This window comes from Bos indicus, chromosome 22, assembly GCF_029378745.1.
Source record: "Bos indicus isolate NIAB-ARS_2022 breed Sahiwal x Tharparkar chromosome 22, NIAB-ARS_B.indTharparkar_mat_pri_1.0, whole genome shotgun sequence".
Classification (NCBI taxonomy): domain Eukaryota; kingdom Metazoa; phylum Chordata; class Mammalia; order Artiodactyla; family Bovidae; genus Bos; species Bos indicus.
Genome location: NC_091781.1, coordinates 37,362,475 through 37,380,590, shown reverse-complemented (window position 1 = coordinate 37,380,590; position 18,116 = coordinate 37,362,475). Strand labels below are relative to the sequence as shown.

General features: G+C 47.7%; 1 protein-coding gene across 29 annotated transcripts in view; it reads left to right on the top strand.

Moving 5' to 3' along the window:
• The window catches only part of ATXN7 (ataxin 7), a 159,532-nt gene that overhangs the window by 119,724 nt on the left and 21,692 nt on the right, over positions 1–18,116 (top strand). For 23 of the 29 annotated variants that reach the window (XM_070776375.1, XM_070776374.1, XM_070776377.1 and 20 more), the window contains exons 8-12: positions 181–446; positions 1,892–2,090; positions 2,395–2,516; positions 6,851–7,841; positions 10,304–17,118. In XM_070776375.1, the coding sequence (XP_070632476.1) occupies positions 181–446; positions 1,892–2,090; positions 2,395–2,516; positions 6,851–7,841; positions 10,304–10,321 (1,596 nt within the window). In that variant the 3' untranslated portion in view covers positions 10,322–17,118. Of the gene's footprint in view, positions 1–180; positions 447–1,891; positions 2,091–2,394; positions 2,517–6,850; positions 10,200–10,303; positions 17,119–18,116 lie in introns of those variants that run through there. The other 6 variants (XM_070776358.1, XM_070776359.1, XM_070776360.1 and 3 more) reach the window with 2 other exon arrangements.

Sequence of the window (18,116 nt, the reverse complement as noted above, 5' to 3'; positions counted from 1 at the left end):
AAAAAATAAAATTCATACTCTTAAGGTTTTTCCCTTATCAAATGCTAAGCAGCCTTTGATTATGCTAACGGTCTAGATTGCTTTTTTATTGGCATCGGTGTTCTTTGATATATGACATTAAAAAATTATTAATGACATTCCTCCATTTCTGTTTGTTTTGTTGTTGTTTCTGGTGTGTAGACACATTCCTTAACCCAGCGGAGGGCTGTCCAGGGTAGAAGAAAACGATTCGACGTGTTGTTAGCCGAGCACAAAAACAAAACCAGGGAAAAGGAATCGATTCGCCATCCGGACTCTCAGCAACCAGCGCAGCCTCTCAGGGACCCACATCCCACCCCTCCTAGAACGTCACAGGAGCCACACCAAAACTCTCACGGAGTGATTCCCTCCGAATCAAAGCCTTTCATAGCTAGTAAACCTAAACCTCACACCCCCAGTCTTCCAAGGTAAGCCGCATCCTGCAGCTCTCTCCCTCCTTCAGAGAACAGGTGTGCAGCCTGTAGAGTCCTGGTGTGTCATGCTGTTGAGGACAGGCATCAGGCTAGTTGTGAGAAGAGGGCGTGTTTCCTACTTGGGTTTTATTTTAAGAGGAAAAAAAAATTGTTCATCAGTAAGTTTCAACCAGGGCTCTTCGTGGCCAAACACAAGCAGCAGAGTAAAGCTAGAGCTGCCTGCTCCACATGCGTGTCTCCTGACCCTGCAGAGCAGGGTGAAGCTGGGTCCTGCCTGTAATAGCGAGGGGGACACCTCACATGGCTTTGGCACCAATTTCCCATTCATGTGTCTTGCTTCTTGCAAAATACAGTAGAAGGGATTCTTGCTAGGGCTAGGCATTCAGCCTGAGTTTTTATAGCATCCTTTTACATGTATCTTCATTCATTCATCTGGGACTCTGGCCGGAGTGCACATTAGGCTTTGGAGCTGTGCAGTGAGCAGCAGGTCAGAACTTAGCCACATCCCTCAGACACAGTGATGGTGGGCTGAGTAAATGCCTGTGTGTGCTTGTATATTTAACCAAGTTCAAGTAAAGGACTTTGTATCCAGAGAGAAGGGAAAAAGGCACAGATAACGGAGGGTCTTGTGTCTCGACCATCAGTATTGGGGCCTTCTGCTTAGGAAAGTGCCGACCCTTGGCTGCTGTTGCTTAATTAACCTTTTCCCCTCACATGTCCGATTCTTGAAATGGTCGCATGAGGGGTGGAAGTGCCTCCCTGTGGAAACCTGAGTGTGTGCCTGAGCCTGTCCCCACGTGAGCCCCTTGGTTCAGCACAGTGGAGGAGTGTTCCGAGCAGGTGCCCCAGAATGCGCCCAGGGCCAGGCCGCTGATCCTTAGCAAGTCCTTTCTTTGGCCACCTTTTCATTAAAGTGCCACCATCTTAAACAAAGTAGGCTTAACTCTAGAAACATGAGGCCTTTCTGTGTTGGAAAAGCACACTACTGTCCATGAGTCCCACCTTCCAGATCACCCACATGAGCCCACCTTCTTTTATCACCTCCTGTCCCTGTTATTGTAGAGCACGTTACCTGTAATTTCACTGATCGCCTTAGTAACCCAGTTCCAAGTGACATTTGAAGAGGAATGAAAGAATTCGCTTAAGTTCCACATACATCTTGCCTTTTTTGGGGAGAATAGGAGGACCAGGTGGGAAGGAGAAAGGTTGTAAGTGACTTTGATTAGACCTGGCAGAAAGCTCCATTTGACATCGTGCGGTTCAGGAGAGAGACCCCTTCGCTCCAGGCACCCTGGATCTGCATCTGTGTACCCAAGGGCTAGTGGTGGCGCCCAGAGCTCCCCTGGTGGTTTTGGATACATGGTTGTATCTGAGTCGAGGCGGCTGATTCCCAGACATATGGTGTGATCTGATCAGTGCTGCACTTTCTGCTCACCAAGGCCTCCAGGCTGCCCTGCTCAGCAAGGTGGGAGTGCCCCCATTGACCCTCCTCCAGTCTATGAGTCTCCACACCCTCCCCTGCCTGCCACTGAGCCAGCTTCTCGGTTATCCAGTGAGGAGGGAGAAGGCGATGACAAAGAAGAGTCTGTTGAAAAACTGGACTGTCATTATTCAGGTCATCATCCTCAGCCAGCATCTGTAAGTTCCACACCCGCCCCCGTGCCGACCCTCCCCACGCAGCAGGGACAGGGCAGTGCCGGGGGGCGTGCCGGGGACCGCAGCATGCCCTCATCCATGCGGGTCGCCCCGAGGCGGCATGCTCTCTGGCGGGCGCATCTGCTGCTGCTCGCAGTCTCTTCCATGACGCTCAGGGCTAGGCATTGCCACATTCATGCTTTACAGCCCGCGGTCCTCAGTCAGTGCTGTCTGTCCCGGCCGCTCCTTCCCGGGCCGTGCACCCTCAGAGTCCGAGAGCCCAAGCGTTTGCTTTCTTTTTTTGCAGTTTTGCACATTTGGGAGCCGGCAGATTGGAAGAGGCTATTACGTGTTTGACTCCAGGTGGAACCGGCTTCGCTGCGCCCTCAACCTCATGGTGGAGAAGCATCTGAACGCGCAGCTGTGGAAGTGAGTGCCTGTCCGCCACCTCCGGGGCGGGTGGGGCCTTGGGGCTGCATCCTCTTCATTGCTTATGGGGCTGATTTAAGGAAGGTCATCATCTCTCTGATGAACATAAGGGCTTGCCCAGCCCTGGAGGAAGGGCTTGATCATTCGTGCATTCACTCCTGCAGCAGATGTGTCTCGTTCTCGGTGCTGGGGTTTCAGGCCGAGGGGCTCCCAGATGGACGGAGCTCAGGTTCTAGGGCAGGGAGAAACGTGAAAGCCAGGCAACAGAGAACAGACATCATAGCTTGTCATAAGAGAGAATAACAGAAATGCTTATAATCTGTATCTCTTACTGAGATTACTGTAGGCCAGACACCGTAGCAAATACAGTTTTCATAGCTCCAGGCCAGAGGGCTTCATGGAGAACCTGTGTGAAGGGACCCTTGAGCTGAAATGAGTGAGTGAGAAAGAGTAGTCGTGGGACGGGCCAGGAGGAGTGGGTTCCATGCAAGGAGAACAGTGCACATGAAGGTCTTAAGTCAGAAAAGAACGTGGCTTATTTGAGAACCAGCGAGGAGTCTCTTGGAACAAGAGAAGATCCGAGAGGTTGGATGACACCGATTTAGAGCCCTGGGGAGAAGGGTTTCAGGCAAAGGAGCTGTTTGCGCTGGCTTTCAGTTGAAAGTAAGGCGATCGTGTTGTGTGGCCTTACACATGCTCCTGTTTCCCCAGTGTGATTTTAAGTTGAAGAGGAGTTCCGTGGCCCAAAAAGTTTATAACCCAGTCTTTCTGAAAGGAAAGTTTTTTTTTTTTTTTCTGAAAGGAAAGTTTTTGTTATTGCAGGACTTCTCAGAGCCTTTAATGAGTGCTGTTCGTTGTAACTCTCAAATGAACATAGGATGATATCATATATAATGTGGACTGTCAGGCTTTTGTGACCTGGGAACCTGTTTTAGGGGAGCATCTGGGAGACTAGTGTTGGATAGAACCGACTTTGGGAATCACTGAGCTTTGTTAAAGGGGGCTGTCTAGTAGTACCTAGTCATCCCACATCCTCCCTTTGGGCATCATTTACCCTAGTGTCTCCCTGAGTAGACTCTACAAGTACATCTATTTGCCTCTCTGCTTGTGTTTCCTATTATAGTCAGAGGAAGTTGTCAGAGACCTTGGATAGTCCACGATCCAGAGGACCATGTCTATGGTGATTAGTAGGGCTTACATTTGTTCATAGTGAAGACCAGCCCCATGGCACTGTTACTCGGCTTTATTTCATGTTTGTTCCTAGTTCTTACTAGGTAAGAGCTCTAATGAAGTAACAGTGTTTTGACCCAGAGACAGACTTGGGCAGTGGTTTTGGAATATTTTTTGGTGGGGGGGTGGTAGCCTCAGATCAGACAACTTTAAGATGCGTGAAATCTCAGTTTCTTACCCTGTGGGACCTGGAGAGCTCACTGAGGTTACAGATCTGTGGATTTAACATACTCGTCAGGGTTTAGAAGAGTCCCGGGGATTTCTATCCCTGTTACGTTGATGAGTGGTTTACGGCCAGGGTTTGGGTGAGAGACTCTGAGTTGCTTCTTGGTGGCTCCTGCGGAGAGACATCTTTGCACTGTAGTGTCTGAAGCAGCAGGGTCCCCTGGCTGACTGCTGTTCCGTCTCTCTGATGTGTCGCAGTCTGCCTGCCTTATCAGTCACTTGCTCCCAGTGAGGAGGAAACTTTCTTTCCATTACCGTGACCTTTGATTTTAAAAAATCAGTTCAGCAGAGACAGGCTGCTCAGTGATGAGCTGGCATACAGGCCTGGGGTGGGTAGGAGCTTGGAGAGAGGTGCCAGGCCAGATGCTTGAGGAAATGAGTGCTCTCGACACGGGATTGAGGGGGGCTGGCACAGGCAGCCCCTGGGATTTGCCAGGAGCGGCTCAGGACTTCTCAGCAGAGGAGAACTCCTCTTGAGGTGGCGTCTTTGAGGCACTCAAGGAGCCTCCTGATGCAGTCCGGGTCCCACGCCCTGACGCAGCTGCACGTCCTCTCTCCTGCGAGGAGCCCCAGCGCTGTCCTGAGCCCTCGTGCTTCGGTTGCTGTGGCTAAGCCGGGGGTGCGTGGGGGACTGTAAGCTGGCAGTGGTTCAGTGGTCCGCAGCGTGTGGAGGCTCTGGATGGCAGTGAGGGCAGCTGGCTCTTGCTCTGACTCAGCCTGTGTGCTCCGTCTGCTGTCTGTGTGCCGTTACCACCAAGGACGGGCTGGGATGGTCATCAGATTTTGATGTGAGTTTTCTTTTTTTTTAATTTTTAAGACTGGCTAAAAAAGGAAAAATGGATACAAAGAGGCACATAGTAAAAAGTTTTACTTCCCCTGATCGCCATGCTCCTGTTTTCCACCCACTCCTCACAGACAGTTTTATTAGTTGCTTGTATGTCTTGGGATTACTCATGCAAACGTAGGTCAGTAAGACTGCCTAGTCTTTTTTTTTTTTTTTTTGGTCTCTTCTTTATGCAAAAGGTAGGAAATGACTTGAAAGAGCTTTTTAATGAGAAACTAGTAATGTCATCCAGAGTCCACATCCCTGCCCCTATGGAAGCCTTTCCTTTTCCCCAGGTTTGGTTCCAGCAGCCTGGCCCTGAGGCTCCGTCCTCCTAAGCCACCTGGTGGCCATGAGACGCCACTGCACCCAGGGAGCAGGGGCCCCTGCATTGAGTTTCAATCAGGGCTTCTCACAGGTGCCAGTGCCCCAGGGGTCTTGCTGAGATATACTGTCTGATGAAGGAGGTCTAGGGTGGGGCCCAGGGACTCAGCATTTCCAATAAGCCTCTCCTGTAATGTCAGTGCTTATCCTTCGTGAGTAACATGGGGATAGAAGCCCAGCTTCTCAATCAACCTCAGCATCTGGAGAAATCTAGAAGTTACTAGTGCCTGGACCCCCACCCCCGTGATCCTGGTGTGGCCTGAATGCCACGGATGATTGTGACGTGCAGCCACGTTTGGAAGCACAGACTTAGAGTAGGAGCCACACTCTTGCTGGGGGAAGGTTTTAAGGCTGGTGTGAACACTTGCAGTTTTTTAATTCCTTTTATGAATAGCTATAGTTCGTCTCAGCACCCTACTCCAGCACTCTTGCCTGGAAAATTCCATGGACGGAGGAGCCTGGTGGGCTGCAGTCCATGGGGTCGCTAAGAGTTGGACACAACTGAGCGACTTCACTTTCACTTTTCACTTTCATGCATTGGAGAAGGAAATGGCAGCCCACTCCAGTGTTCTTGCCTGGAGAATCCCAGGGACGGGGGAGCCTGGTGGGCTGCCGTCTATGGGGTCGCACAGAGTTGGACACGACTGAAGCGACTTAGCAGCATAGTGCGTCTCAGAAAGCATCGAGAGAGATTTGGCAGCGATCTAGGCCAGCTCTCTGACTTGAAGGCTGAGGAGCACTGCTGGTAGTTGGATCAGCCAGAGCTGCCGCGTGAAGTGTGGGGCAGGGCAGTCTTGGCAGCTGACTTCTAGTCAGGCCATTTGCTGTTTTGCTACCTGAGTGTTAATTATGCTATAGGGTTTTTTGATATTTTGGTGCTGTTAGATTTTATAAGTCATAGCTAAAATAAAAGTGGGGAGGGTCCCTCATGTGACTGTTTGAATAGATACCCAGATAGTATTATCAGAATCCATTGTCAGAACGCTGACCAGAAATCCCCTGAGATTTGGGGCTTCCCAGCTCTGCAGGCAGTATCTGGGACCTGGCAGTTGTTCCTAACTAGCTGTGTCCTTCCTTTTTCCCTGTTTGTTCATGAGTTCTCTTAGTGTTTGAGTGCCTTTGTGTTCTAGACCTTGTGCTGGATGGACAGTAGTAAATCAGCTGTGAATTGCTCCATCTGCAGAGACGCTGGACAGTAATCCTCAGTCACACTTTTTAAAACTACCAGAGCCTTCCCAAGTCTAGGAATGGGGCAGAGCGGGAAGTAAGCAAGTTAGGAAAGTCATATTTCCTAAGAAAGTGATGATGGGCCAAAACGGAAGGATGAGCAGAAGTTGGGGTGACCGTGTCTTAGGCAGAAGATACATGAGGTCTAGCGCCATGACCTGGTTTAGGAAGAAGGAAGATCAGTAGCCAGAATCAGGGCGTTCGTGGCGCTGGATGGAAGGATGTGGTATGAACATGTGGCCCCAGCGCATGGACTTAAGGCCAGTGTTCTCAGAGCACAGGAAAGTGTGAAGAGTTTGAAGTGACACTCCTTGTGGCTCAGCATCTTGGCGCGATCCCTCTGACCAAAGGATGTATTCGGTGCCAGAGGTGTAGGAGGTCTCCTTCTGAAAGTTTCCACGAAGGGCCCTGGTGGACGCTGCTCATGCCCTCTTCTGTTTTGCAGGAAGATCCCGCCCGTTCCCAGTACCACATCGCCTGTGTCCACACGTGTTCCTCACCGGACAAACTCTGTGCCGACGTCACACTGTGGGGTTAGCTACCTGGCAGCAGCCACCGTGTCACCTTCCCCTGTCCCGCTCTCGTCCACCTGCGTCTCCCCCAGCAGTAAGTTGGTCCCAGCTCACGGAACCACACTGAACGCCCAGCCCGCCGCCTCCGGGGCTGTGGACCCTGTGAGCAGTATGCAGTCCAGACAAGTGTCTTCTTCCTCCTCCTCCCCCTCCACGCCCTCCGGCCTGTCCTCCGTGCCCTCCTCCCCCATGGCCCGGAAACCTCAGAAGCTGAAATCCAGCAAGTCTTTGCGGCCCAAGGATTCTTCTGGTAACAGCACGAACTGTCACAACGCCAGTAGCAGTGCCGGCGGCGGCTCAGGAAAGAAACGCAAAAACAGCTCCCCACTGTTAGTTCCCTCGTCCTCCTCCTCATCATCCTCGTCCTCTTCTTCTCATTCCATGGAGTCTTTTAGGAAAAACTGTGTGGCTCACTCTGGACCTCCCCACCCCTCAGCAGTAGCTTCTGCCCCGGGCATCAGCCTCAATTGCGTGGCCAGCCGAGCGAACTCGGTGGGTGGCCGGCACGAGCAGCCGGGGTGCCGGGGCACCTCCAGCGGGAACCCCTGCGAGTCCATCAAGAGGATGAGCGTGATGGTCAACAGCGGCGATTCCACACTCTCCCTTGGCCCCTTCGTGCACCAGGCCGGCGGCGAGCTACCCGTCAACTCCCACGGCGCCTACCCGCACTCACACACTCCTCTGGACAAACTCCTAGGAAAGAAAAGAAAGTGCTCACCCGGCTCGAGTGGTGTCAACAGCAGCGGCGGCAGCAGCAAGCCCACCAAGGTGGCCAAACTGCCGGCCGTGAACAACGTCCACGCGAAACACGTGGGCCCCAGCCCGGGGGCACCGGGGCTGACGAACAGCTCCCTCCTCCATCAGGTAGGACAGGGCCTGGGGGCCCCGTGGGGAGGCTCGTGGCCTCTCCCTTGACATGGTTGATCAACTCAGAGATCTGTGCGGTCGGTTTGGTGGGTTTGCCTAAAAGCAAGTGTCCGGCTTCACGGTGTCTTTTAAGAAAAGGCCGAGTTGAAGGCCAGATGAAGGTCACACGGGCGCCTCTCTGCCAGACTCTCTGATGACTCGGAAGATGCTCCTGGCTAAGGAGGCCACACCAAGCGCATTTCAGCAGCTGGGGCGGTGGACACCGTCCTGCATGACGGTGGGGCCCTCCGTGTCCTGGAGCGCAGTCCTTTCGTACGTTTTTCTGAAGAAAGCTGGGCGAAAATCAAGCTGATGTAGAAAGGGATGATTTAAAGTTGAAAAAGGCTGTTAATATTTTTCCCATCAAAGAGTTTCAGATTTTCATGTTAATTCCCTCCCTCTGTGTTTTCCTTCCTGTTTTCCAAGGAGGCAGGGAAGCAGAATTTAACTATGGCAGAGCAGAAGACTAATATCTCATTGAAGTTAACAGATTGAAAAGAAACCTGAATGTGACCTGTTTCTAGAAAAGGGCTTGTCGGGCATCGGATTTGTTACTGACCGTGGTTTCTCTGGCTGTGTCTTGTCTCCTCCCCACTCCTCCTCCGGCTGCTGTTTGCTCCTGTGGCCAGTTCCTCCACCTTCCTCTTTGTTCTGTCCAGCTCCTCTCTCATCTTGTCATTTCATTCAGCAGAGCACTTTCTGTCTTTGCTTACAAGCAGGAATTTCAGCAGTGTCACCCTCAGAGCTCTGCTTTAAAATGTGAGGCTCTTTTTGTTTTGTTTGGTTTTGTTTTCCCTTCCTCATCTTCAAAACTGAACATAAATGTCAGACTAGAACTTGTCCAGAAAATACCAAGAAGTTTCTTCATGAGACAGAAGTTTCCCTCCAGTATATGTGTGAATGAAAACTCGGCGCCAAAGGTGTGGGGAAAATAATGACGCATAAATTTCAGTAGCAGCTGCTTCAGTTCTTCTCTTTGAGCCACAAATACATACGGGCTATTTGTGTGTCATTTGGGCCTTTGAACAGGATTCCTGGACAAGTGAAAACTTCTTGATTTATAGTTTAATGATAAGCATAAAAATGCACTGCAAACCCTGTAAGAATCCATCCCTTAGTAATACCCTTCTGAGCATAGTTTCCCGATTCATGTGAATCCCGGGAGGGAAGTCCCACTGCACGCACCCCTGTCACGGAGCGGGCCGTCTTCACACAGAAGCCGCTGCAGACCAGACCGCCCCTGGTGTCGGGGCAAGGTGGAGTACTGGCGAGTGGGCGCCTCGTCTGCACAGAGCGGCGACTCCCAGAAACTTGCTCTAATTTCAGAGAGAAACTGCGCATCTGAACCTTCATGAGAAATTTAACCATTTTCCAAAGCTCTGTAGTTTTTTTTTCATTTTGTCTTGATCTGGTGAAGCCCACACATCTCTCAGCTAAGTTTGGCTCAGGAGCTACCCATTTGCCACCTCTCATTTCCACCATCTGAGGAGGACTACGTCCCCCTTGGACAAACAGCCCATGTTTAGGTTCTTTTCCTTAAAAGCAGTTTCACATCATGTTTGTATTTGAGAAAGGTTTTCTCTGTGCAGTGCAATAGTTTCTGTTACGCTACACAAACTCGGTGGGCGGGGGGTGTGGGGCATGGCTACAGACCACAGGATGGACGAACTGCCCAAAAAAGTATTGCATATTTTTACATCCCTGATCATTTAGCTGCAAGAGGCAACCAGTAGCTTTCTTCAGACTATCAAAGGGACCCATGCCTCCAAAATGCTGTACAGAAGTCTGCTCTTAGACCACTAGGGGCCTGACCTCGCTCTTCTCCATGGAGCAGATTTTAGAGCCGAGATAACTGGGCTGGTTTGAGTCCCTTCAACAGCAGAATCGGGGACCTGCTGGGGAGCCTGGGAGATATTGCTGAGTGCCCGCCCAGCCCCTGAGTCAACTTGTGGGCTTTGCCACCAAGGACCTAAAAATAGCTCACTGCAGGCCAGCGAAGGCCAGAGTTCCCTCTCCCTGCCTCCCCTCCGCCTTGGGTGTGAGCTTTCACACCTGTGTGCTCGCCCATTTGACCTTGTTCAATTCTCAGTTGACAACCTGGAAAAGCCTCAAGGAAGCAGCATCCGTAAATAGAACCAAAAGGCAAACATGTGAGCCTTTTCTCTAAGCTAGAAACCCAGGCTGCATCTCTTCTGGACTGTTTTCTGAGAGCCAGTCTCTTAGAAGGGTTGTGCCCAAGGTCGTTGGAGACTGTTGAAAGCTAAAACCAAGTTCTCTAGCTGCCTGCTCCTGGCACGGCCCGGGCAGAGGAGACATGAGCGGTGCGTGGCCTTGGGAGTACCTTTTTAGAATCAGGGCAGGGCTGGGGACAGCCGCTTACTTACCTTTCGATGTCTCCCCACCCCCCTCTTTTTTGAAAGCCAAAGGCCCATCCCTGACAGCTGGAAATAGCATGGGGAGGAATAATGTGGACACTTTGGACGACAAGTTACAGCTCCACTCAGCACTCTGGATTCCACGACACCTTTGAGTCTGTTTTCCCAGCCTCCTGTGGGCCTCGAGGGTAGAAATCTGCCGGGCCGTTGTTTTAATGAGGATGCCCCTGAAGCTTTGTCTGTAGCAGTGAGTACTCGTTACAGGACACTGGATCAAGTCCAGCCACCAGGTTGCTTTTATCAGTGTTAGAGGTCTGGATGGCTTGCTGCCACCTGTGAGAAGTTCCTGTCTCGTTGTTGCACCTGCAGTGTATCACCGAGCCGCTCTTGGAGGAGGCTGGCTGGCGCCAGTGTCTCGGCAAGAGTGTGACTGTAGTCTTTGCTCCCTCTCTCCCGCCCTCACTCTCCCTGCCTAGGTCTTCCCTCACCCTGGCATCTGTAGGCCCCAGGTCCCTCTCCAGCAGTCAGATACCGTAACTGGAGAGACCTCTGGGGGCAAGCAGAGCTGCACCCCGAGCAGCCCTCTGGAGAAGGGAGTCTGTGGCTAGGTGTTTACATCTGGAGTCCGGAATGGAGTGTGGACGTTAGTGTGAGGCGCCGTGATAAAAGAGCCTGTGTTTTCGCCCAGCCTTTTGCAAGTAATTCGGGATCAGAAGCCGTCAGAAGTTTTTCATGTGTGAACTGGTTTAAAAGCCATTGATGGCCAGAGAGCAAGGATACACCAGTGTAGAGGCTTACTTTTCATGGTACAAAAGCAATTCTGTGTGAATTTAAAAAAAGAAAAGAAAATGCAGACAATTTTGATATGGAAAGCCAAATTTTGATGGGAGGGGGCAGATAAAAATCACTGTGGGGGAAAATTTTCCACGATTTCCAAAGAGATTGATTTTTTTTTAACCTTTGTTTTCATGTTAAACAATATGATTAGGCCAGTTGTCCCGCCCAGGCTCCTGTTTTTAAAAATTGCCTTTGTAACATGAAATAACTGGGATGCAGCAGAATCTGTCACTCACCAAGTCACTGGAATACTTAGATGTTTCCGAGGCGCTCTGTGTGTTCCCCTCAACCTCTTTGGATCCTGTCCTGGGACTAAGTGTCAATTTCTGTTTGGAGCACTCCCGGTGTTGTGCGTATCTACACCCCGTATCCTGCCGCTGCACACGTTTCTGGGGATGCCATTGAGGTGGGCAGCAGGCACCCAGGGCGGGGCGCAGGTGACGGCACCCATGTGGAGGTGGTGGGGTGCTCCGTGACATACCTCCTTTCTTGGGATTAATGCCTGTGATGTTCCTGAGGGTTTCAGAGACCACCCACCCACCCCCCACCCACCCAGAAGGTTTTTTCTAGTACGCCCCAGAGAAAGAGTTTGATAGGTTAAGGCATCTCTGCCTGAGAAGGTGCCATTGAATTTGAGGGGATGAGCTGGAGCTTTTCAATAGTTGATTCCACCGGCACCTCCTGAAAGGAGAACCAGGCATTTCACTTAGAGGAACACAGGAAGTTGCCAACCACAGGGTAAATTTCCCAAGGCTCCAATCATGGCCCCGGGTAGAGCCAGGACAGAGCCAGTCAGTGCATCTATTTTCCTTACAATTCTTGGGTTACAAACTTCAGATTCAGGGAATTTTCAGTCAACAACAGGTAGAATGAATAAATACTTGGTTACCAGCCTAATAATGTGAATCGCTACAGAATTATTATGTAAGATAACAAAGTTTATGGAGATACTTTAGCTATAAATTGATGTAAAATATTGATTCTTTTTTTTAAAGGAAGGGGAGAACAGTATCTTGTTTAGTTATTATGCAATCAATTAGTAAATGTTTTTAAAATGATACTGTAAGAGAGCTTGTAAGAAGAGTGCACAGATGGGCCCATTTGGTGTGGTTAGGAGAGGTTGGTCTGGTTTTTCATCCCAGGAGAGGGACAGAAGGAGGTAAGAGGAAGTCAGAACGTACCTAGCTGATTCCTCAGTGACAAGTGCAATGGGGGATGGGTAGAATTTATTTTCAGAGCCAAGGGGACTTGATGGTTATAAATAAAGTTGCTTTTAGTGATGGAATTGTAGACAGATCATGTTGTTCCAGAAGATGTGAATAGGACCCATGATAGAAAGTTGACTCAGAATAATGTAGATATTTAGATAAGCGAATCTTGATCCTTTGATTTCTTAGATTGAGGTTTTAATTTCATTATTGTCTCCCGGTAGTACACAGAGCATCGGGATTAGGAAATTAGCCATTTTGGACTCTGCCTGCCACAAACAGACCTATTCTAAACAGTGCTATTAAATTTTAGACTGTTGTTCAAATATTTTTATTTTCTCCTACAACTACTTTTTATTATAATGAACAAGTAAGACCATTTAAAACACGGGAGTACAAGTATTTTTTTGAACTGAATTAACTTGCAGAAACCAAATTTGCAGTGGTTGGGTTGTTTCTAGACAGACTTTGGTATCAATTTAAAACCAAGATAACTTTTATATTCTTTCCAATAGAATTCCGTGACAACTCCTGCAGTTTTCTTAACTTACAAAAAAAGAAAAAGTGCTGCAATGATGAACAAAGAATTATACGAAACCTACTTTTGTATCTTTATTTTGGAATTTCTTGTTCTATTATAAATATGGAAGTATCCCTATTTGAGAAGACATATTTTGTTAAAAATGAATTGTACATATTTAAATATGTATTTTTGCACAGGTCTTTTTTTCTGATATCCTGTTTTGGTACAGTTGAGATCATCTAGTATTTATTTATTAATTAATAAAAGTAAATACCTTTTTATAATTTGAAGTGGCTCACTGCCAAGCCAGTAGTTCTAGCACCTGCCTCCTTTACCATGTAAGGGACGCCTCTGTTCTGTGAAAGTCTTCTGTCCCTTTCAGTGTCTCGGGAGTGGATTCGTGCAGATGAAGTGGGCATTGCTTCTCCCTAGTTGCTTGATTTCCCTGTAGACTACATGTAACAAGTGACACACTGCTTTTCTTTTGTTATGTGTGAGAGTGAGTGTGTGTGTGTGTGCGCCCCGAGCACACGGGTGTTAGTATGTGACGCGATTAAAACTAATGGGAAAAACACAAAACTGAAAGTGCCTGAACCTAGTTTTAAGCTTAGACAGATTCTTTAAAAAGACTTGAATGTTCAGTTGAACTTTTTTGGAGTTTGCTTTTTCCACCTAAATATTGTTACTTAAATTTTAGGGGAGGAGTTGAAAACCACCAAATGCTGGTAATTTTATAAGGTATTTTAAAATCAAGACCTTTTGGTTCACAGGAATTCAACTGGCAATGAATTGCCCAGTGGCACCAAGGGTTACAAATCTTCTGTCAGCCAGCAGCTTAACAGCGTGTCCGTTTTGTTATTCACTCGTGAAATGCAGAGTTTAAAATAGAATATTTAAAATATTTTGTATTCCAAAAAATATAATACAGAGTACCTCTGAGAACATTGAAAAAAAATGTATAATTTGAAAAAATGTAACTTATAAAGGCAGCTGTCTTCCTGCAAGAGTTCTGTTGCCAAGGAATTTCTTAATGTCTCTCATTCTGTCCTGCGGTGGGGGGGATAGTTGGGCTTTGGAAAAATGATTGTTAAAAGTTTCATTATGTTTAGCAGAAAAATAATCATTTTTACATTTTGTGTAAAACCTTTTACATTTTCAGATCATTTAAATGAGCACTACATACTGTCAGTGTGAGTGTAGGGCCTTGAAAGCATTTTGCCGGTTTCTTTCTTTTTTTTTTTCTTCCCTTTGAGCTTGGTTATAAAAGCAATCTCCTGTTTAAAATGTGTGAATAGTTCGATCATTTGTACACATAATCAAGAGCATCTCAGCTGGACTTTTTGTTGGCTGCTGTATAGAACATGAACAAATGCAAGGGATAGAGGATTACTTTGGATATTTAAAAGAGAAGAAGAAATATATAGTCTATTTGTTTTGTAACAAGTTCTGTAAATAAAATAATTTATACTATTTATAAGAAAAGTTGTGCTTTGCTTTATGAGAAATTAGTTTGTGGAACAAACATGTTAACGGGCAATAAAACTAGGATTTCTCAATAAATAAGGTTGGCTGCATGAAATATTTTACATGTTTCTGCCTCGTTGTGATCCTGAACCTCTCCCGATCTAGTCTGACTCTTCATTTTTAACATCAGACACCCTTGTAAAGCCCCTTCCTTCAGCTTCCCTTCTGTGCAAGCTACAAACTTTAAGGGCTTAAGATGTTTCCCTTTTTGGGCACAGAACTTCACCGTGGGTAAATTAATGACTGGCTAAACAGTGAGCACCACTGTATTCGCGCCCTGTAGGTTTGTCAGCAGAAGGAAATCGATAGGGTGAGAAATGCATTCTGTTTGTATTATTTGATGGCATGTGGTCAGCTTTGATTGCAGGTAAGTCTGTGTGTGGGGGGGTATTTAATCTTTATTTTACATTGGACTATAGTTGATTAACAATGTTGTGTTTGTTTCAGGTGTACAGCAAAGAGGTTCAGTTACATGTATACAGGTATCCTTTTTCAAATTCTTTTCCCATTTAGGTTGTTACAGAATATTGAGAGAGGTAAGTTTTTATCCCAAGTGGGTCTGGTTTCTTTCTTTCTTTTTTTTTTTACATACCTCCCTCTCTGGCAATACAAGTATATTAGTATTAGGCACAGCATAATCTTTCATCTCAAGAAATTTGGCCATTTTTACCATTTGCAAACCATTCTTACAAATTCCAAATTATTTTTGTTGCTTAAAAGACTAAGGGAAGCAGTGGATCTGTGGACTGGAATAAAGGTGAGTAATTACAGGAAGGGGTCAGGCTGGCTTCAGTCCCCACTGCCCTGCTCCATGGACTTACATTCCATCCTTAGATCAGCTGACTGTTCAGACTCATTCTTAATAAATTCCCTATAGGTAACTCCTTTCACTTTGGATGTGCCCCTGAACGTCCCAGGAGAAGGTTCACTCACTCGTCCTCTCGTGCTTTTCTCACTTCTGTTCTCTTGCAGGTAACCTGACCGGGGACAGCAGGAGATTACCCCAGTTCACTGAGCAGGGGATTGGCAGTTTTGGATCTTGACCTGAAGGAATCAACCGGCAGAAAGGCAGGTGAGGTCATCCCAGGCGGAGGGAGCAAAGTGGGCCAGCACAGGTGGGAAGACACACAGACTGGAGGAAGGTTCTGGCTGAACGGGGAGGGGACCGACAGGGTAGGAGCAGGTGGCACCAGATCGTTCAGGACCTTTCATGTCAGGGGGCCTGCATCCTTAGGAGCGTGCAATTCAACCAGATGTCACTGTCAGAGCCCAGAGATTTTCACAGCCCAGTCCTAGCACATTGTAGCTGCCGAAGGTGAAAGCCATTCACATCTGTACTGGCGACGGTGGAAAATCAAAGAAGCACTTAAACCTCTTTCCCTTTTTCTCACATTTTCACTCTTGCCTAATCTCTGTCCTTAGCCTTTACTCTCCACCCCTCAAGTCCTCCTCATAAAACTCTGCCCTAAATCAGAGCTCAGGTTCTGCGCCTTCTGACTCCACTGTCTGCTCTCACAGTCCTCTCTTTCTCGTAAGAAACACTTGCTCCTATTGCAAGTGGGATGTATTAAATGAGTCTAATATGTATATTTTAATCTCTACCACATAGGACCCTCCCAGGTCAGAATGGGCAGGTGAGGACAGAATGGACAGATGAGAACCCAGGGACAAAAATAACTGATAAAGCTGTCGTAGTGATCCAGGTAGCAGCCATTAAGTTTCTAAACTAAGACAGTGACCATGTGAATAAAGTGGAAACTTATTCAAGGATCTTTTAAAGGTAAAACTAACAGATTTTGAGGTCTCATATGGGGAAGAGGGAGGCTAAGGTAATTTAGAGATTTCTGGCTTGGCCAGGTCGGTTGAGCCTTAAATGAAATACATGCTGTGGTGATAGAGAAGGAAGACACTGCCATGAATTTGAGTTGCCTGTGTAATACCCAGTGGCTATGTATGTACAGTCTGGAGCATAAGAGACGGATTTGAGCATAAAATAGAATTGTAGGGTTGCCTTTCACTAGGAGTGGATGAGTTCATCTAGGAGAAATAGGTAGCAATCTGACTTGTTATTAGTTTAATGCTCATCAAGTTGGAGGCCGATGCCCCAGATGTAGGGGTGAGCACTTCGCATCCCTTCTCTCTCTCAAATCCCCTAACAGAGTACGTACTTCAGTGCTCCTTCTCCTGCTGATGAGCAGCTTCCTAAAAACTACGTGTCTCTGCCCCACAGGGCCAGCCTTTGAATTCAGGTCTGTCAGATCAGCAGTTCGTAATCTTTTTTTTTCCTTTCTGTAGATTCTCAGGATCACATGAAAGAAATCATAGCTTCTGTCTGACAGAGGCATGAGCACCCCACCTTCTATGTTCCTTTTCCATAAGATTTCTTAAGATTTCACAAACTTAAAGCCCATGCTCCATGGCCAGAGAGAGAAGACCGCCCAAAACGAAACCCTGGAAAAGAGAGTGTTTTGGTGAAAACAAACAGAGGCAGTACCAGAGGCATCAGGGAAGGCAGAGAAGGATGCAATCGAGTTGGTTTAATTAGAAGTTTAGACTGTTTTATCTTATTTATCAACCCTATCCACCCACTTAGGTGATTTGTTTTTCTTTTTTTTCTTCTGCTTCTTTCTCCAGGATAACTGGAATCAGTGTTGAGATGAAAAGTTAGACCCTGGCCTGGGCAGGGAGACTGCTGAAGAATTAAAAATATGAGTGTGGCCAAGTGACGGCCTCATCTGGGTATTCAAGGAAGAATGGGGAGCTGCCATGTAAGTCCATACAGGCCCCTAAAGATGTTGTATTTGCACTTTCCCTCTTGTTATGTCTTATGATCCTCCTGGGTAACTTGTCTATGATCAGATCAGTTCAGTGATCATTCAGAGTTACGGAGCACGGTCCACGTTCAGTTTTATATGGCCAGTAGTGAAGAAGGGCTCTCTGTGTCCAAGACAGATCCAGAATTAGCACGGTGACACACGACTAGGTCAGGAAGCAAAGGCATAGCACAGTAGGGTCCAAGTGGCAGTCCAGGTTTCATTTTCAAAAGCAGGGCTGTTCAGAGGTGTTTGTGATTCCTCGGTCCTGAGTGAGACCCTGACGGTGGATAGAAGTGGCATGGAGGGAAACAGCACTGGAGTGAAGGCTTGGGAAGTGAGCTGTCACTGTACAGGTTGTCTTTTCCAGAGGCGTTAGAGTTGAGAGGGAGTCAGAGCCAGCTGCTCAGGTTTGGAGTGAACGGGACATGGTGGCTTGGAGTTCTCAGGGTGGTGAGCACAGTGAGTGCTGGGTAGTGAGCAGCTTCATCGAGAAGGCATTTTGAATGAGGGTGGAAACGTAACGGCCAGCAGAGAAGCAAGGCAGTAGGGAACCATGGACATCATCTTGGCTCCAAGTTCCTGAGGTGTAGATGAAAGAAGATCCTCTAAGCCAGAGGGTTTCAAGAAAAGTAGAGTCCTCAAAAACCTAGTATAGAGTTTTACCAGTACCCACCTGACCTGCCTCTTGAGAAACCTGTTTGCAGGTCAGGAAGCAACAGTTAGAACTGGACATGGAACGACAGACTGGTTCCAAATAGGAAAAGGAGTACATCAAGGCTGTACATTGTCACCCTGCTTATTTAACTTCTATGCAGAGTACATCATGAGAAACGCTGGGCTGGAGGAAGCACAAGCTGGAATCAAGATTGCCGGAAGAAATATCAATAACCTCAGATATGCAGATGACACCACCCTTATGGCAGAAAGTGAAGAAGAACTAAAGAGCCTCT